This window comes from Apaloderma vittatum, unplaced genomic scaffold, assembly GCF_000703405.1.
Source record: "Apaloderma vittatum isolate BGI_N311 unplaced genomic scaffold, ASM70340v1 scaffold190, whole genome shotgun sequence".
Taxonomy (NCBI): domain Eukaryota; kingdom Metazoa; phylum Chordata; class Aves; order Trogoniformes; family Trogonidae; genus Apaloderma; species Apaloderma vittatum.
The window spans coordinates 1,156-21,007 of NW_009692656.1; the positions used below are offsets into that span (position 1 = coordinate 1,156).

The 19,852-nt window shown below is 41.9% G+C and overlaps 1 protein-coding gene across 1 annotated transcript in view; it reads left to right on the plus strand.

Moving 5' to 3' along the window:
* Positions 1–1,644: 1,644 nt before the first annotated feature.
* The window catches only part of LOC104278268 (arf-GAP with GTPase, ANK repeat and PH domain-containing protein 1), a gene marked incomplete at its 5' end in the record, with an annotated part of 136,882 nt that continues 118,674 nt past the window's right edge, over positions 1,645–19,852 (plus strand). The window contains 2 exons of the mRNA XM_009875557.1: positions 1,645–1,749; positions 14,198–14,366. Coding sequence (XP_009873859.1) covers positions 1,645–1,749; positions 14,198–14,366 — 274 coding nt within the window. The remainder of the gene's footprint in view (positions 1,750–14,197; positions 14,367–19,852) is intronic.

Below are 19,852 nucleotides of genomic sequence, written 5' to 3' on the forward strand. Positions count from 1 at the left end.
GCATTTCAGAAACTCTATTCTCTCTTTTAAAAGTTTGAGTTGTAGGAAGGAATAGCACCAAGAAAAATAAAAAAAAAAGTAGAAATGTGACCCCTAGATGGTCAGAAAGTTCGGAGCTTCTACTGCTGTGTAATTTAGTCCTCTGACACAAGCTTGTCTCTATGGTCCCATCCACAGATTGCTTTGAAGTGTGTGTCCAGAAACGGGCAGCTGGAAACTTGGCTTTTCCACTGGAATCATCTCTGTGGTTGCAAAAGGAGAGTTGTTAGTTCATACCATCGTGGTATGGGACTAGAACTGAAGGTTGTAACATCTAGAATTTATCTGACTCTGGAGGACTTCTGCTTGCACAGAACTGCCCGTTTTCCCCTCAAGACTTTGGGGTTGGGTCTGCAGAGAGATTGCTTTATAAAGATGCAAGTTTAATGGGAAAATAATTAGCATAACTTGCTTTCAGGGTTTTATCTCACTTTAACAAAATGAGAGTTGGAGGCACCCTGGTTGATAGTGCATCTTTATATGTTTGAGTTTCCCATTTTTTTAAGTTCCATGGAAAACTCATTTTATGGGAACTGAAGTTTGTATTGGTTTAGATTAATGGCTATAACTTAATAAAATGAATCTAAGTGTCTGCTTTTGTCAGAAGCTGAACTGTGGAACCAGTGAGTTCCTGTGAGTAGATGCAGTAAGTAGTGTCTCCACTGGGAAGTTTCTGTAAGACTTTCAAAAACCAAAGTGCTGTAGGAGATCCTTAGGAACTGCCTTCTGACTTGATTTTGGAAATTAAAATTTTCTAGGCAAATGCATTGCTAAAGCATGGCCTGGCAGGTTTAATACACACAGGTAGTCTTTGTCCATTTGAACACAATGATGACTCCACTGTTGATCATTAACATTCATCACTGACGTTTAGGTTGAATACGATTTGTGGAAAGGTGAGTCACTTTGCCCCCACCTCCTCTCTGCACTGGTTGCACCTTTTCATTAAATTATCCAGGATTTCTTGGAAAAACGTTGTATTTGCCCTGTTTCCATTTTGCTACTCTTGGCTGGAATTGGTGCCTCTCGTGCTGGAGCAAGTAGCTAGCGCGATTTCCACTGTGGTGTCTCCTTACTGCAGAGGGAATGAGAACAGAACGAGGTGCTCTTCCCTGCTTGTGGAGAGACTGAGCCCGGACAACAGGGAATCCCCAGCAACACGCTGAAGGGAGCACAAGCCACACACTGGGATCCTCACTCAGCCTGGGCTTGAGTCAGTTAGTTTAGAGGACTGAGCGTGGTGTCTTTATCCACTAGGAGTGCATAACCCTGCTCTGTGTCACATTAAAATGTGCTTTCCCAAGGCATGGGATTCAGTGCAAAAGGGGTTTTGCTATGTGTCGACAAAGCCAGGGCTGATACAGTCTTTTCGGTTTACATGACCTGCTTTATGAAAGCTGCACGTAGAGCTTTGCCTCCTAAATTGCAAACACTGAAACTGCCAATGGAGAAAGCGTGCATCATGGGAAAAGCAGCGGAAAATGAGTCGTTTGCAAGAGCGTATCTAAAAATGTTGGCAATTATATTTATCTCTTTCTGCGTCTTAAATAGCTGCATGTTGGCAAAAGAGCATTTAATCTTTTTTTTTCTTTTTCCCTCTGATAGGGTATGCTGCTAAAGCGAAGCGGGAAGTCATTGAACAAAGAGTGGAAGAAGAAATATGTCACGTTGTGTGACAATGGCGTGCTGACCTACCACCCTAGTTTACATGTAAGTATAACATGTTCTCCAAGTGCTCAGCAACGTCAGGCCACAATAAAGCACTGAGTTCATCCTGAAGTGTTTTTGTTGAGCCCTCTTTGGTGGAGGAGCTTCTTTCTCCCTCTTTACTCCCCTCCCTCTCAGAAAGGCTTAGTCTGAAATAAAATTCCCTGACACAAATCTGAGTACAATCAAATTTCTTTGAATCCCATGGAACTTTTATATTGTGCTTATGGTTTTATGGAGTTGTTGTCAATCTCAGGATTAAAAACCAGAAGCATTTTACAAGCATCAGTGTTCTAGAAGCAGTAAAGAGTAAGGACAATTTCTGGTATTTGTCAGCGTGCAGTGGTTACGGTTTATTCAGAAGTAATTCTGAGCAGCCTTTTGAAAATGGCATAGCTATTAAAATGTTTGCTGTAAAACTTTTTCATGTTAAGGCATCTATTGTTGTCTCTGCCCAATGATCCTGTCTGTCCCTCTCAGTGTGTGCAGCTGTAGCACAATCCCTAGATGCAGTCTGTGGAGTGGAGAGAGCACAATGGTCTAACTCAGACCTCACCCACCTCATTTGCCCCAGCCATGCCAACAGGAGGAAGGTTGACTTCTGTGAGAGCTCATTCCATACCAGGGTGTTTCAAAAGACAGAGCCAACGTGGAGACTCCAGATCTTTAAACTCCAAGGAGATGCCCAACTCCTTCTTTTGCTCTGTAGTACAGGCAGCAGTAAAATACAAAACTGTGGTGCAACCATCACCAAGTCTTTTAGGTCGTATCTGGTCTTTTATTTTATTGTCATCCCAAGTATGAAAATCAGAGGGTGGCCAGTTGTGACATTTTTAGGCTGGTTCTTTTTAAACCTGTTGGTGTCGTTTTGAGCTCTTGGGGCAGTTTTTCATTAAGGAGTGAAAATTGCGTTTTTAATCAGATGTGTTTCTTTAAATATGCTCTGGAGCATATGGACCTGTGTGAGAAAATTTGTGCTTTAGATGGGTGATGTCTGAGGATGCTGTGCCTGCAACACAGGCTGGCTATTCCCTATTTGCTCAATATTAGCACTTCCTCTGGCTTGACACAAGGTTTCATAGTCTCGGGTCCTGCCATAATAATGCTTTGCTGTAGATTCTGATGTTGCATCCATGTCTCTTAAAAAATATTTAATAAGTTAGATGACAACTGGCTTCCAGGCCTTGCTTGCTCCTCAGCCCTTGTGTTCTGGAGCAAGGTTTTCACTGTTCTGTTTTGTGAAGCTGTGCAAGTCTGTCTATCCTGTTTGGCCGCTCTTAGTGCCCTTAATTCTACCGTGAAATAGTCCCAAAATACCTGAATTGTGTATTGGCCTTGCTCACGGAAGGGAGGCACGGATACTGCTGGCCTTTGAGGCAGCCCCTGTGGAGCTTCCACTTTGAGTTTCCCATAGATGGTGTTGGCCAACTCGGGGTCATCAAGCAAGGAGGAGGCAAACTGCGCTATCTCCGCCGGAGTCCCTTCCTTGCTTTGTAGAAGTGCTCTATTGTTCCTGATGGTTGCTGTACACGTGTTAGTTTTTCATTACCTCTTGCAGACAATAGAGTACTTCTTCTCTGTAGGCTTCCCTGGAGCTGCTTAGTGTCCCCCAGAGTGAGAATCCATTGAGATTAGAGGTAATTACTTTGAGATTAGAGGTAAATCCATTGGAGATTAGAGAGAATCCATTTAAAGAAGAAGTAATTACTAGCCTGTAATTGTTTCCCTCTATCCCCCACCGCGCCCCTCCACCCCGAGAAAAAGGTACATGACTCCGTATTTCCGTTTGCTCAGACCTTATTGCGTAGATCAGAGAGGTTCGTAACGTGCTACTTTTCCCTTGGCTGTGAGTGAGTAGGTAGTGGTGAGGGACCACGCTTGGCTCCTAGCTCACAAGAAGCTCCTGAGGAAAATGTACTTCTTCATGGGCTTCTTGAGACACTGAATTGACTCTAGGAGTGTCTAGGGTTCTCAATTTTTCTCTGACATTGTTTGTATTATAAGTGATGCTGATTTAAGGCAGAGACAGGAACAGGTACTTGAAGTCAGTTGCACTCCCAGTGCAGTTTGTACAAAACTTTGTAGGCAGGAAAGAATTTCCTCCTGGGTATTGCCAAGTGAATGGGTTTTCCCCCCAAACAGGACTGGGACAGTGTGTTTCAGGTTTGCTTTTTGTAGTTTTTGTTTATTTGTAACTGTGTGTTGCTTTATTTCGCAGCAAGCCAAAGAAACTGATACATTTTTAATGCTGTGCTTACATTGTCATTTGAGATAATTTCATACAGTGTTTTGAAAAATAAGGACCTTATTCCTACCAACCTTCCCTCCTCAAATAGCATCGAAGAAGAGAACTTTTGTTAGCTGTCTAAAGTCAGTTTCCTAAACTCATAAAAAGCCTGACTCTAAAATGACCTCTTAGATTTGGATTATTTCAAGCTACAGGTCATTTTGGTTAAACAAAATTTCACAGTTGTAATTTGGTAGGGAAAGGTGGACTGGCCTCTAGTGGTGGCGGAAGAAGTAAATTTAGAAGATAATTTGGTCTTTCCACACTGTGGTTTGAGTCAGAACGTAACACCCGCAATGGAAGAACGTATTATAATATTTAATGACTGATAGTGAGCGATGTATTAAATATCACTGCATGAGATTTGGCCAGAAGTGGATGAGTTATCTCTCGGAAGCGTTCAGTGGTGACTCAGGCGCAAAGGCAATGTTTTTAATATAGAGAATGTGTCTGTATTGCCGGAATCAGTACTGTCGTCCTCCTTGAAAGGATTGGCTACAAAAATGAAAGGGTTTGGGGTGGGGAGTGAAAAATCAAATTAGTACTTACAAGAGGAGGTGTCACTGGAAGGGTCAGGCCTGTTTGGCAGGGCAGCGAGTTGAAATGACTGCTGTATTGTGCCAGCTAAACGAGTAACTGCTAATGCCACCAGGTTGACGTTTGACACAATAGCTAAATTCATATTCTTTCTTTTCAGGAAAGTGGGGGGAAAGAAAAACGGGGAAAGAAAAATATATGTACATAAGCACCCTACTGTTTTCTGACTTGGTCTTGTCAGGTTTTTTTTCAAGAGCCTCAAACCTTCCCATCCCTTGGGATGCCAAGGAGCTGCACCGATAGAAAATGGTGGGGATAATGAGAGAGAACTTTGACCTGCAGGCTTCAAAGTTCACCATAGCTACCTATTCATCTTATGCTTCTGGAGTGTAGCCGTTGAGTGGATGACTGAAATTCTGGCCGATAAATTCAGTGTCAGCCTCCCCAGAGGGACCTGGGGGAATTTGTCTCTAGGCCTCTCCTGGCTTTTAATGGCAGAATGCCATGTGCAAGGGCTCCCAAAATGTATTCACCAGGATACCTGCTGGGCAGCGTTACAGGCCGCTTCTTTATCTAAGCCTTATCTCGATGAATAGCTGATGATGTTTCACCACTGTCTGTCTGCCAGAGGGGTGCCATCATGCCACAGGTCAGGAGATGACAAAGCTTTAGCCGTGGACGTGCTCTGGTATCGTCAGCATCATCGCTGCCCCTCATTTATGAAAAGAAAAAAAGCTGAAAACACCTTTTTTTAGAGAAGGGCACTTTCTTCCCCTTGTTGTACATAATCTGTTCTAGATTTGATTTAAAATAAAAGCACAGTGCTGTGGCACCTTATGCAGGAAGAACATCTTATTAAGTACATGAGAAGGAAGGTTTGATGCCCATCTAGAACACTCATGGAGTGTCCACAGGGAGGTTGATTTTTGCTTGCAGTAATACCACTCTTTTATCTTGCTCGCATCCTCACTGATCGGGTTTGATAACCTGCATTGAGGTGTGTAGGATTAGAGCAGTGATTGCAGGAGGGAAACCTGTCTTTACTCCTTGAGAAGTGTGTGGGTTCTGCCCAGTAGTCACAGTTTTAAAAGTCTTCCTTAAAAATAATGCTGACTTGGGTGAGCAACCTAATTGAGCTAGCACAAAGGGAGATTTAAAAAAAGTGATTTTTTTTTTTTTTTTTTTTTTTTAAAAAAAGCAAAATTTCAGCCTGGTAAAAAGTCATATCCAACATTAGGCTAAATTTTGCCTAACAGCTTCAACAATATGCTGCATGGACACATCTTCTTGAAAGATGATACAAAACAGACCCGATTCATGGGCCTGTAAAATTCTCTGAGACTTGAGGTGGGGACTGGGCTTTCAGCTGAGCTTTCTTTGCCTGGCTGTTTCGTCCAGGAAAAGCAGACTTGGTGAGAAATCAGAGGTTATTGAAAACATCCTCACTGTGGGTATCTGGAAGTGCACGTAGATCCATGCGCTTTTCTCAGATCACATAAAACACAGCATTTTTCTTAGACCTGCAGTTGAAACTGTTGACCGTGTTCAGTTCTTACCATTTTCCTGAAAAATTTGAAAGTGCCGAGCGTGCCTGCAAATAAAGTTTTCCAACTCTCCTCATTTTTAAGAGATGACTGGGCTGCGCGGTGGCTCTGCGCGTCGCTTCTCAGCAGCGGGGCCGCGTGTGGCTCCAGCCAAGGGAGCAGCGCTCGCCTTTGTTGTTACGAATAACCGCCTACAGACATCGTTTCAGTTCAGCCTTATTTTCAGGGTTGCATTACCTCAGGCTGTTTAATAGCTCTGAAGTGTGTTGTTTGTGTTGCCTTAATAGAAATATTCATGCTCTTATATATTTCTAAAATACCATCGTGTGTGCCCTTTCCTTCTTTCTTTTTCTCCCCTTTCTTTGCTTCAAAGGAATGTAAGGCTGAATATTGGCCGGCCCTGAAAGTCCTTCTAGATGGCCTTTCCTAAGAACAACTAATCCTCAAATCAGGGTTTTGTAACTATATATTTGAACTGACAAAAGGACATGCATATGTTATTTTTAATATAAGAGGTAGCTCTACCTTCTGAAAGAGTAGGGATCAAAACAAATCTTAGAGAGCAAAAATGAGAGTATAGTTTAAGCAGTGATGAAAATAAGTCTCTGTAAAGCATGTGTAAGTTTTTATTATAGTTATTGCATCCATTAATACACCTAAAACATTGGTTAAGATAGAAAGAATGAACGATAGAAAGAATTGCAAAATACATGTGTAGTAATTGCTTATTACAGTTGATGAGTAGATGCCTTATTTTTTTACTCACCACAACTGGAGCTCTTTCTGGAAGCCTTTTTCCCAAAACTGTGTTCAGAGCAGCATTGTCCTTTCTAAACAAAATAAATTTCCATGAGCTTTCCTTTCTTGATTCTAGCATGTTAGGCTGGTAGTTTACGTTGCTTCTAGTGATAACTGGAGGATTACCAACCTTTATGGAAAAAATAAGGGTTAATCATGCTGCTTTAACTTTATTTTTGGTAAAGATGCCAAACATAAAACATACAACCTGTGATGTTTCAAAAGAAAAAGAGGCTTTTATAAATTGATATAGCTGTACAGGTCACTCATTCACTTACCGCTTCCTGGAAAGCTTCTTTATTATCTCAAAGAGGTGACGGAGTAAGGATCAGTGGGGGAGAAAAACTTTAAAACGGATGGGGAATATAGAAGCTAAAACGTGTTTGCTGTCCTTAAGTGAGACCCTATCATTTGGGAAAGCCATCAAGGCAAATAATTTTCCACCCCTTTGGCTTTGTGGCATTTCAAACTAAAACTAGTCTTGCCTGGAAGTACCATTGCACCTGCTCTGCTCAGTGAAAAATCTGATTGTAGTTATGGTCAACCAGCTACCCTGTGAAATACTGCAAATAGGTAATGCCAGTCGATGGGAAGGGAGAGGGAGACGGATCATTCACAGTAACTTCGTTCAGTCGCCTCTGTGACTCGTTACAGCTACTCCCAGGCCACCAAATGCACACACAAGGCAAACGTGAAGCATTTTTTGTTTCAAGTCCCTTCATTTCGAAGGGCGTGACAAGATTTATCGTGTCATTAGCATAGGATATTTTCCACACACAATGCTTCTATTGTAGAGCCGTGCAAACTTGCTGTATGTAGTAAGGAGCAGCAAACATACATTTCGGTGATTTACCTACTCTTTCTTCAGAAGACAGGAGAAATTGTTGGTATCGAAATGAGTTGCAATTTAAATGGCAAAAGCCAAACTATTAATTAATCACAGAGTTTTATGAAATTAGAGCTTCCTGTCCAGCAGAGCTAACTACTGTGGATATAGAGGCTTCATAAATTACTCAGGTTGGTAAAACTCTGATTTGTCTTTTACAGCAGTTCTTGTTACAAGGTCTGAAAGAGAAGTGAAGCACAGATTGAAGAATTTTCTCAAAATTGTATGAAAATAAGTGGTCCATTTAAAAAAAAAAAAAAGAACACCAAAAAAAAACCCCCAAACCTACCACAACATTTTGTGAAACTGCTTTTGTGTTCAAAATATTGCCCTAACTTCCTCCCCTGCCCCTGCAACACTGATCAAACTGATTAACAGTGTAGTGTAGATATAGTCAGTGCTTTTTATTACTGAAATTTAATGTTCTTGATTGCCAGTGTGAATAAAACAGATTCAAGACGACCTTCTTTTTGCCAGGACAGAATGCTTTAGGGTGATCAGTGTTTTCCAGAATGCATTTTCATTCCCACGTTCTCCTCAGAAAATAACATTTCATGGCTTTTCTTAAGATTAACTATATATTATGAAGCCGGATGGTATTATGCCCGTATTTATATGCGAGAGGGGAGGATGGCTAATTTAACAGGAACGTTTGATGAATATATTCCACTGTGGCTCGTAACCTGATGGTAGGTTTGACGCTGAGGTCTTTCCTGGGAAGTGGGGGGAGAAGAGTTGGAGACTTTTGTTTCTTCTTAGGTGTGCCTGTGGCCCCAAATGGAAAACCAATCAAGGAGCGATTTATGTTCATTAAGTGCTTGTCAAAACTGAAAAATTTTCTAATCAACAGCAATCTAGCTGAGGCCTCTCAATGGCTGGGAGTGTCGCCTCCGCAGTATCGGCTATTTGCCTGTTACAACTCTAGGCTAGAAATCCGCTGATGATTACATTAGGCTAAGCTGCGAAGTAAATGAACCATGTCTTATTTAGGTGCAACTAGCTTCAGTGTAGTCCTGCCCCGCAGGGCACTTTATAGCGTTTTATGGCTTTAAAATTAGTGTAGCTTCCCATTTGCTGCAGGGTGCTGCATGTTATGCCTTTGAACTCAATAAGCAAAGGGAAGGGGGCCTTTTGTTTTTTTTTCTCTCCTCCTTTTCTTCTTTTTTTTGCAGTTTAGCAATTTTGTTTTGCATCTTTTCCAGACGGCATTTTGCAATAAAAGTGTCTGACTGCCACGTAGAGGCACAAAAGTCAAGGCTCCATCCATTTACTGGTCTGCCGGGGGGTTTTGGCCTGGTTTGGGGGGAAGGGGCTCGGGTGTTGTTTCTTGGAAGCAGTTGTTGCTGAGGGTGAGCAATAGGTTTTGTGGGCCCAATCGGTCAGCTCACAAAATTGGAATTGTGTTTCAAAAAATATGCCACAGTCTTTAAGATGTCATCCAGAGGTGCAACTACAAACTTTCTTTTCTGTAATAATTTTTGGTTTGCCTCAGATCAGGAAGCACTACCTCAGCCTCGGCAAGCTAAGCCTTAGGAGTGTTTTGTCTGATTGAACTGTGGGGAAGAACTGCCATGAAATGAGTTGTTTTTCTCAGAAGCTCAGTGTAAAACAGGGATGGATCTGGGAAGGATTCTACTGGGCCTGGACCAGTTGCTAGGGTTAGAAAAATAGATTTTAAGAGCTCAAAATAAAAAGTGTGAGATTCGTTCTTGTGTGCTGTTATAGACGGGAAAGGCACTGCCATCAGAGACTGGTGTGTTTAGTGTGTTGTGCATTGGAAAATGGTGGCAGTGGGACAGGTACTTGGTGGAAGAAGAACATGGGGAGCCTCTCTTGGAGGGAGCAGATATATTTTTAAGAAGTTAATGTTGTAGAACATGGCATTCCTGAGATGAGAGCTTTTGATGTGAGCTTTGAGTCCCATTTGCCTAGTGCCTTGATATAAAAACTAGAGCTCTAGTCAAGGGCTTTTTATCGACAGGCCAACTGAGCCCAACTACAGGAGGCCATACTTGTCTTCTACAGATTGATCTTTTTGTCTTCTGGGTGCCATTTCTTGGCCAAGAAGACTAGGTTGCATCGTTTGCCGTTTCACTGCAATACCAAGTCAGAAGCGAAGTCCAAAGCAAATTCAACCAGGAGAAGAATGTAGGCAGCCAGCTGCAAGCATCATGTCACCCAGGTTCAGCTGTGGCCCTCCGTGGAGTGTCTTTTCTGGTTATGTATGGTAGCAAGTTTAACAACTGCTGGCATTTGAAAGCAGAAGCCCCCTCCCCCAGAAAAAATATTTTAAAAATCAATGTTTCTTCTTGGTAGGTCTGTTCAGAAAACATCATCATACCTGTTTGCTCTGTTTGCATGTCTGAAAGGCTTCTGTTCAGTTCATTGGTTAAATTAATTTCTGCTGTTGTAAAGAGAGAGCAGTGTTAAGAGCAGAACTAAAGTAATTTTACTTTACATTATTCTGTGTCATGGTACATCTTTTTCACTCAAGGCAATTCATTTTGTGGTGCTGTCAAGTAATATTTTGTGTCATCTTCAGTCAATGTATCTTTTACGATTTTCACTGATATTTTAACAGTTTGTTTAGTCCTCTAGATAATGGTCAATGGCCTTAAGTAGTCAAATTAACACCTCAGCAGCACTATATTTGAGCAAACCGCTCACGATAACCTCGGGATGAAAAGCAATGAGAATCAATATAGTGAGCGTATTTTTAGGGATTATTGATTGATTGATGCGTTCTGGCCTTAACTTGAAGAGGCAGCATTGCCCTGCAGCTGACTAAGATGAAGTTGCCAGTTACTGATAACTGCAGGCCATTACCTGCGTCGTGTTTCACGAGCTCGGAGATGAGATGGAGACCTTTTATAGTCCTTAGCCGAAGAACTCGTGGCACTCGCGGGGTCTGCGGTGCCTCCCCGGCTGCAGCAGAACGTGACGATACCGGCCATTGCCACAAGAGTTGGAGACGACATCGATTTGATTCAGCGTTCGCCCGTAGTTCCTGTAGGGATCAGTTTGGGACAACCGAGGCACTAATGGCTTGTCTCCCCCGCCGCCTGCGAAGGCAGCTCCACAGAAGGTGGGAGCCGCGTTAAGCTGTGCTGCTGTCAGCAAGCTGAGAGCTGTGGGTCTCCCCGCCACAACTCTCAATTGCTAGCAGGTTTCTCTCATTGCACCTCATTTGCATCTGGGACATCAATTAGCATGTTTGTTGAGGCTAATTGAATGAAACTCAATCATAGCTCTTAATTGCTTGACTATGTGAAAAGAAATCACATTAATGCAGCTAATTAAGTGTATGGCAATAGATGCAACATAATTAGGAGCGAAATGTAAAAAACAAGCGGTGGCGAAGGTGCGAGCGCAGGGACTGGGGCGCCGGCTTCTCCTGTTACCCACACGTTTGGGGAGGGTTCCCTTTTCTTTGCTGCTTGCTTTTCCATTTATTTCTTTTCTGCGTTGCCGAATGATGAACATGGACAAGTTGAGAAGAAAAATGCAAATAGAGTTGCAATTACTACTTTTTCAAGCTGTTGAGGGGCAGAAGATGGCACTTCTGGGGTGGCCCACTGTTGAGTGGGCTCTAGGGACTTGTTAAGTGCTGTTTAAAAGTACTTGGCTTTGAATTACCCTCATGCCTTGTTAAAGGGTTTTTTCCCCTTTTTTCTCGGATCAGCATTTTCTACAACTAACATCTAGGGGAGTTATATCTGTAACATTTGCATATCAAAATCAGGCTTGCTGTCTTCTCTTTAACACAGCATATTCCAGATGACAGCAAGACCCTCATCTGTTCTAATCTGATCAAACCCTCCATTGCACTTCTGAAGCCGTGACATTATTTTGTAGTTTTAACTTTTATTCCCCAAGTGCAGATCTGAAGGAGCGCGCGTGGGGGCGGATGCTCCGCCGACTGGAAACTTGGTGCTTGCCTCTCCTCCTCAGGGAAATGCACAGATTATCGCTATGCATCTTGCACACAATGAAAGAGGCTTTATTATTTACGTTTGATATATCCCTATAAATATTTAAGCTGACATTAATACCTATGTGGCATCTGTTGTGTCTGGGCACTTTCGAATAATAACGCTATGGCTGCAGCGCATTTATTTCCTGTTTGCCAACATACACTTGCTCTCTCAAATGGTTTATAGCTCACCTAAGCCTGGTTTACTCTCAATTAAAAGGGCTTTAATAATGGCCTGTTACATCTCACAAGTTGGCGGTGTAGCAGGGAAATCGTATATGCTATTCATCCAAAGAATTGGGAATAAACACCTCCTTCTCAAATTTAACTGGAGTGCACTGGTTGTTGTACATTAAATAAAACGTGTCTATTAAAAAGAGAACATGCTGAGGTTTAGTCACTATCTGATTAAGCCTCATTTTAGAGCCCAGAAGCAATAAATGCTCAATTATGTTCTACTTATTGTATTTTAATTTGTGAATAACTGACACTGAACAAGAAAGTTACTCCAACTTAATAATTTATGGATGAAACCGTTTTGCTCATTTCTGTCTAACACCTAGTGAACAAATTTTTATTAATGGATTGCCTTTGTTTCTTTTGGCAGCAGAGTTCTGTGTCCTTACCCCCCGAATCGCTCAAACACACCCCCTCCCCTTCTTTTTACTGTTAATAATCCTCAAAAAGCTAGCAGGAGGAAAAAAGTTGATGTGATGACTTAGTTTTGGGGGTTTATCACAGATTAATGTTAGCTGTGAAGAAATGAATGCTGGTCTGGTAGTAGAATTATTTTTTTTAATGTGTTTTGAGTGGAGTATATAATTTGTATTGTTAGAACTGGCAGAGGTGGAAGGATTTTTATGAGGGAGCTAATTACTCTTTGTATTATGGCAGCACTCTTAGTCCGTTCGGGTATTTAGTTGTAAAATCGATGCTCTGATGGCGTACAGGTCTGTACGCTGCAGCTTTGGAACCAGCCTAGTCAAATACTGGTAGTCTTTCATATAAATCCTCAGAATCTGTCTAGTCCTTGCCCTGGACACTTGGGCAACTGGGAGTTACATCTTTGCTTGTGCAGACACCCACAGCATCACCCAGGCCGAAGCTGATCCAGTTTCGTCTGAAAAGATTTTTTTGCCCCAGCTCCACCACTTCGAAGATCGCTCAAGAATACCATTCCCTTGATTTTGAGCTTAACTCAAAAGCTTAAGCCCAGATCTTTTCCCAATCTTTAGTTCAAATTGCTGTTTTTCTCTTGGGATACGTATACCCAAATGTATTCTGTGCAGTGTTCCTACCCTTTCTCACCCTTGACTTCACCGTCCTATGCTACCTGTCTTGCATGTCTTCTCATAAGATACAGTCTCTTTTGTTTCTTTTAATGTCCTCATACTTGGTTTAGCTTCAGGGTATTTTCCTAGAATGCGAGTAACCACAACCCGCATGTACCAGGAGATGAAAACTTTGGTGTCTTCTGTACTGGTTTTAAAGTCCACCATCTGTACTGGCTATGTATCTTCTGATATATGGCAGGATTGCAGCCTCAATGGCTGTCGCACCTTGGTGAATGCCCTCGGATAAAGACACCCGTTTCCTTTTGATTTTCTATTTGTATCTGAAGAAACCCAGACAATCTAGGGAATGCCTTTAAAGCTGAAAGACAGAATCTTAAGAGCTTATTTTTTTCAGAAGCTATTTACAGTTTGAAGAACTTTCTCATGGTTTTCTTGGGAAGCAGTGGCTTGGTTCCAGTCTGTTGACCACTGTCTTTCCATTGCTGACTGGGTTTGTCTGCTTATTTCCTCTTTGTGGACTTTCCAAACAAGAATTAGGAAACGTTTTTTCCACTTCTAGCTTCCAGCTTTTAGTGTGTTTACTTCAATCAGACACAATTTGCATATTTTTTTCCCTTGTATGATTTTTTGTATGTGTGGAGGAAGGTTCAGATTCTGAGGAAATAATGTTGTGATTGCAGAAATCTTAACAGTCAGCTCCCTTTCATAACTTTTGTATCTGCTGACCAGTTTCAGCCAAACTTGAGGGAGACGGAGAGAAGTGCATAAAACATTGACAGAAAGGAGACACAAGTAAGCATGCTCGTGAGGGACAGCCAGCCTTGTCGTCTTCTTTTTGGGACCTGCTAGCTGGTGAACTCCTACGTGTAGCTCAGAACTAGCCACGTTGTGCGTTGCCTCTTATCCAGCTGGTGTCTGGAGGATGTATTAGAAAGCTCCAGACTTCGGTATTTGTAGTGAGGAGTGTGGAAGGGGATTATCAAGAAAATGGAAGGAAGGGGGAAAACGTATGATGGGTGCTGGCAGAAGATGTAGGGCAAGAGCCTTATGAACCCAGGTGTCAGTAGTTCTATTGCTTACAGAACTGACTGTTTGATACTGGGGTTTGGGTTTGTTTTTTCCTGCTTACAGGACTATATGCAGAACGTTCACGGCAAAGAAATCGACTTGCTGAGAACCACTGTGAAAGTCCCCGGAAAGAGGCCACCCCGAGCTACGTCAGCTTGTGCACCTATTTCCAGTCCCAAGACAAACGGCCTCGCCAAGGACATGAGCAGTTTACACATCTCGCCAAATTCAGGTAAGAGAATACCATGCTAGGGAAAAAAAGGGAAAGACTGTATTTCAAGTGTCCGTAGGCAATTGTCATGTACCACTGTTATGGGCATGACGTCTGTTCATAATTTACAAATCCAAATAACCACTGATTTTTAACTTTATAAGCCTTTATTGCTGATCTGTTCTCCACAAGAGTTTTTACATGACCTTCAACGTCCATCTTTTTATATTTGTTACTGTATACTTGCCAGAACTCTCTGTAATTTCATGGAGATAAACATATGTGAAGAATTGATGGTGCCTTACAACTGATCTGTTGGGTCTAATACTTTGGAAAAACAGGAGGTGTATCATTTGAAAGGGCTTTTTGTGGCTTCCTGGTGAGACTCACAGCACTTCTTTCCTCCTTTAGAAGGATGCATAATTTTGGTCTTTTCAACATCAAGATTCTTCTGTAGAACACTATTTTCATTCATTTACGGAAGTAGTTTAGCTCTGTATGAGCTCTAAACAAAGTTGTTTATTGTTCGCTGAAGTACTTGTCCGTGCAGCTAAGTGGATTAAAAAAAATTGCATTAAGGAAAAACATTTAAGACAATATGCCTTGTACAAAACTCATAATGGCATAGTGTTGGCATGGAAGTGGTGTCAGCGTGTTTGGGATAACGTCTGTAAGGTGCCAAGCACCTTTCCATTTACAGTTAACATAGACACCTCCAGAAAGCGCCGACAAAACCATGCAAACCCCGTTTTGTCCTTGGGCAGTACACACTGTGCAGGTACGATGACCAATCGCAGGAAGGAACTTGGTCGCCCTGAGTCTTCGCTTAATAGTTATCTTGTGCTTCAAGTCGAGATGTAATTCCCTGCCTTGTTTTAGTTCTCATATGTTAGGGGAAGAGGGAGAAGGATTTTCCCTCGAACTGCAGATGCTGCTCGTTGAGATGGATGTGTAAAAAAAGGAAAAGGAAACAAAAAAGTCAAAACAAACCAACTTTGTGGCTTTACAGTGGTGCCACTGAGCAGACACGCGTGGAGATCATGTGTGGCATGTTACATTAGTTTGGCTTGAGAGCTGAAATGTCTGAAGTCATGGTTTCATCAGACTCTTTTTCAAGTTCTTGAGAGGCACAGAGCTGGCGTTGTCACTGGAAGAGTTCGTAGCAGAAAATTATTCGTGCTTGGGGTTTTTTTCCCATTTAGCTGTTCAGATGACTGGGTGAGGAGTGTCCTTTTGTTTTTCAACATATTCCATTATTCAGGGGAGAAGAGTGAACTAAGTCAATAAACCAGTGGCCAGAGAAGTACATTTCTGAACCCATATTCAGGAATACATACTAATATAAAGTTGGTAGCATGGAATTTACATGGTTTTGGCATATGCTTAGATTGCCAGGTTACAGGAAAACATCTTGTATGTGACTTAAATGAATATTGCACATTTTGTTTTGTTTCAGGACTTTCTGCACGTGCAATGCTTTCTTTACATGAAACTGCTCGCTCTGGCGGTGTGTGGTGGCCACTTTGTATGTATTCTGGCTAGCCTGAGGTTTTACCAACGCCACAGTTGTTTTAAAAGATAAAAGTTAATTACGCTAGAAAGGACAAATTCTGGGAAACAGCTCTGCTCTTAGATAGAATTTTGAAATGACATGGTGGAAATAGCTGAAACTTCTGTCCTCTCTCCTGGCTTCCTTATTGCATGGCTTAAAAATACCAATATACTTTTCTGTTGTTGATATCTGGTGGCTAAATCTTAAAATAATTAACGTCCTCCTAATGTATGAAAGAGTTGTACCCAAGGGAAGTTGAACCTGATTTCTCTGTCATTACCCACTTGAATACCTTCATTTCCCCTCTCACACAGCTGGGACACTGCACTGCTCCTTCTTTAATTTTAAGGAAGTTCTTGACCTGCTTGTCTTTGTGTGGCTCTCTTCCCATAGATAGAACGAGTGTTGATGTCTTAATTATATTACTCCTCTAGCTGGCTGGAAGTGTGGCAGTTGTGAAGCATTTTTACAACTTGCTGTGGGGAGCAGGTGAGGGCAGGCTGGACTGAAGAGCTTTATGCACTACATGGCAGCCAGCCAGCCTGCTCATACCTCACTACCTGCAGTCTCATGCCCAATTTGGGTGTCCAAGGATACAGAAGAGAGATGGCTAAAGTTTTGGTCTGAGGAAGGGTCAGCGAAGGTGCAAACATCTTCTTCATGAGGTTGTATTTCATTAGTTCAGCTGCATAAGCAGCGAGTCATTTCAGACCTGCTGTAGCATTTTGCCTTGCAGCTATTGCTTTCAAAGTTCAGGTTGGTACATTCAGCCATTGTGTCTCATCTTTGAGCTTTTTCTTCACAGAATTTGTTTCTTCTGAAGAAGCTGCCTTCACTGAATCTTTCTTTCTTAAAGGCTACATTTGAGGTCTGTCTGGTTATTGCTTTACTGGACAGAGTGACCAGCAGCAGCAAGACAAAGGAGCTTTTGAAAGAAAGCTCATTGATACCAACCAGTGATTACTGCATTAAAAACAAATGAAAAAAAGGATCTGCTAATCAGTAAAGTATTACTTCTAAAAAAAAAAATAAAATAGTAGGACGGAATGGATCTGCGAAATAATGTCAGTGGCTCGACTGTCCATCAGTCCGTATGTTATTTTCAATACTTTTGTGTTCAGGTAAGAGTGAAGAGCTGCATTGCAGAGAATGATTTTAAAATATCAGGGGAGTATTAATATGGTAAAAAAGACACTATCACAATCTGAGCCTGGCTTGTTAGTCTGACTGGTGGTCAAGTACATTGGCAGTGAGTACATTGAGAGGGTCACAGCGTCTGGAACACTGGGAGGATTTCTGGTATATCTGCAGTTACCTGTTGTGCAACTAAAAGCATTTGCAAATTATCCCTTGCAGTCTGTGCTGCACGCTCAGAGCTTTTTCTCCGTTGTTAGTGCTGGAAGAAGATTGTCTTCATCTTGCGTGATGCTTTAAAACTGATCATAGGGCTGAAATTGTCTGTTGTCCGTTTTTTTGCTGGGAGGTTTTGCTGTATGGAGGAGGTTTGGACCAAACACAAAAAGAATCAGTGCTTGCTATTTTTCTTTTTAGGCCTGCAGATACTCTATATTCCAACTGCTTCACATATTGTATCTTCACCTAAACAGTGATGTTTGCTATTGTTCTGTACTTCTTCCCAGTGGAGTCTTCATACCTGAAGTAGAGTAATATTCACTATGGTTAGAAGTGATGACAATACTCAATTGTTTGATGTGGTAGAAATGGACTGATTTTCCTTCTGCTGTTAGGTAATTTTGTACAGTGTAGTGAAAAAGCTAAGTTATTTAAAGAATACCACTGCTCAATTAAAATGTCATGTTTAAAACTGCCCCTGGAAATAGAATTCATCGTCTTTGCTTATACCAAGTCATAGCCCAGGCCCACTAAAAGCATTTCTCGGCTGAGATTTCCCGTTTTTCACTAACTTGTGTTCAGAGAAATATCTGAACTTATTTTCATTCAAACATTAAAAACAAAAAAAGTCAATGCATTTTTATTGTTACAGTGAAATACTACTATACCTTTGAAGGCATCAGTGGCCTATTTATAGAACACTGTACAGAAGCTGCCCCTTAAGTATGGATTTCAGTGCCAACTTTGCTGAAAAAATATATGTATTAGGTACATATTTGATTGCCTGTAAGTGATATGTTTTAAATTCATTCCCTCATGTGTACCCAGCAAATAGTTTTCTCTGTCTCTTGGCGGAATTTCTCGCATTTTGGATCAAGAAAGCACATGGACTGGTCTAATAGGGAGGCAATGGCAAAGCATCTTGCCGGGCTATGAAATATGTGTTCTGAGGATGCTGTCTTGGAGGTTGGTGCTTCCAAGGTGTTAGGGATAGCCTGAGGGCAGGCTGGAGACAGCTTGGGTCAGGGAGTAGGAGCAGTTGTCTCACAAGGGACACTTTAGAGAAAGCTTTTATCTCCAGACTCCCACTTGAGTTCTGCAGAAATGGTCGCTGGTACCTTGTGTGTCTGCTTAGCAGTGCTTGCTGCTAGAAGACCTAACACTCCATCCATTAGAGAGCTCAAAATCTCATTCAGCTTCTCTTCTAACCCTCACCACACTCTGTGAGGCTGTAGGGCAGCTTGAGCTCTTCCTTCTTCTCGTCACCTTTCTTCTCTAAAGCCTTCCTGGACCTGAGTGATCGTTTGTATCAAACATGTTCAGTCTGTTTCTCCCACATGCTTAAACGTGGTGAAGAGCTTTTCAGGGGGGCTTCCCGTAACATTGCTCTGGGAAGGATAGAAGGAATTAGACTAATCAGGGCAATGTTGCTCTGCTGTTGTTTGCACAGAGCCACAAAGGTGATGGAGTGGAACATCTCCCTGATGAGGAAAGGCTGAAGGAGCTGCGTCTCTTTAGCTTGGAGAAGAGGAGGCTGAGGGGTGACCTCATAAATGTTTATAAATATGTCAAGGGGGAGTGTCAGGAAGACAGAGCCAGGCTCTGCTCAGTGATGTCCAGTGACAGGACAAGGGGCAATGGATACAAGCTGGAGCATAAGAGATTCAACAAAATCATTAGGAAAAACTTTTTCCATGTGAGGGTGACAGAGCCCTGACACAGGCTGCCCAGGGAGGTTGTGGAGTCTCCTTCTCTGGAGACATTCAAAACCCACCTGGAGGCGTTTCTGTGTGACCTACTCAAGGTGATCTTCCTCTGGCAGGGGGATTGGACTAGATGATCTTTTGAGGTCCCTTCCAACCCCTGACATTCTGCGATTCTGTGAATGTTGTTGTGAATTCAAGAGGGATTTGATAATACAATTTATAACAGCCATGAAGTAAGTGAAAGTTTTTTCTATTAGATCTCATTGATGCAGATGTCACATGCAGAAGGACAGTTTAAAAGCATCTCGTTCCTAACACATGGAATTTACTCATGCTTTGTGACACTTCTTGTCTGAAGATGATAATTTTTCTGGTTTTAAAGACTGATTTTAAGCTGTCTGTCAGTGAGTTATCCCTATCTGTACGTGTGGTTATATCCCAAATATCTGGAAGCAGTTATCTCTGGGAAATAATCACCTCAACAACAAAAGCCAAGTTCCAGTCCTTCTTGAGAATTTCCGTTTTAGACATGTAAAAAAAGATAAAGACCTGCATGAGTATATATGAGAAAAAAAAAATCAAGATAACTCTCTCCTACTGTATTTCTACACTGACACAAGAGCTGGGAAAAATACTTTTCCCTTAATATGTATAGTCATGGTAGGACAGTAACCAAACTGGAAGTAAAACAGCAGTGTGGAAAAAGGTGTATTTTTTGTTCTCTGTCAGAAAACAGACAAATTAGTAGAAAGTAAGGCTGTTTCTGCTGTTGCAACATCAGACACCTTACCTGGAGAAAAGTTGACTTTTCTCTCCCAGAAGTTTTGCCATGACACCTTAAAAGTTGAAAACTGGTCTCTGGACTTTCTTGAAAGATCTGGGATGCTCTGTGGCTG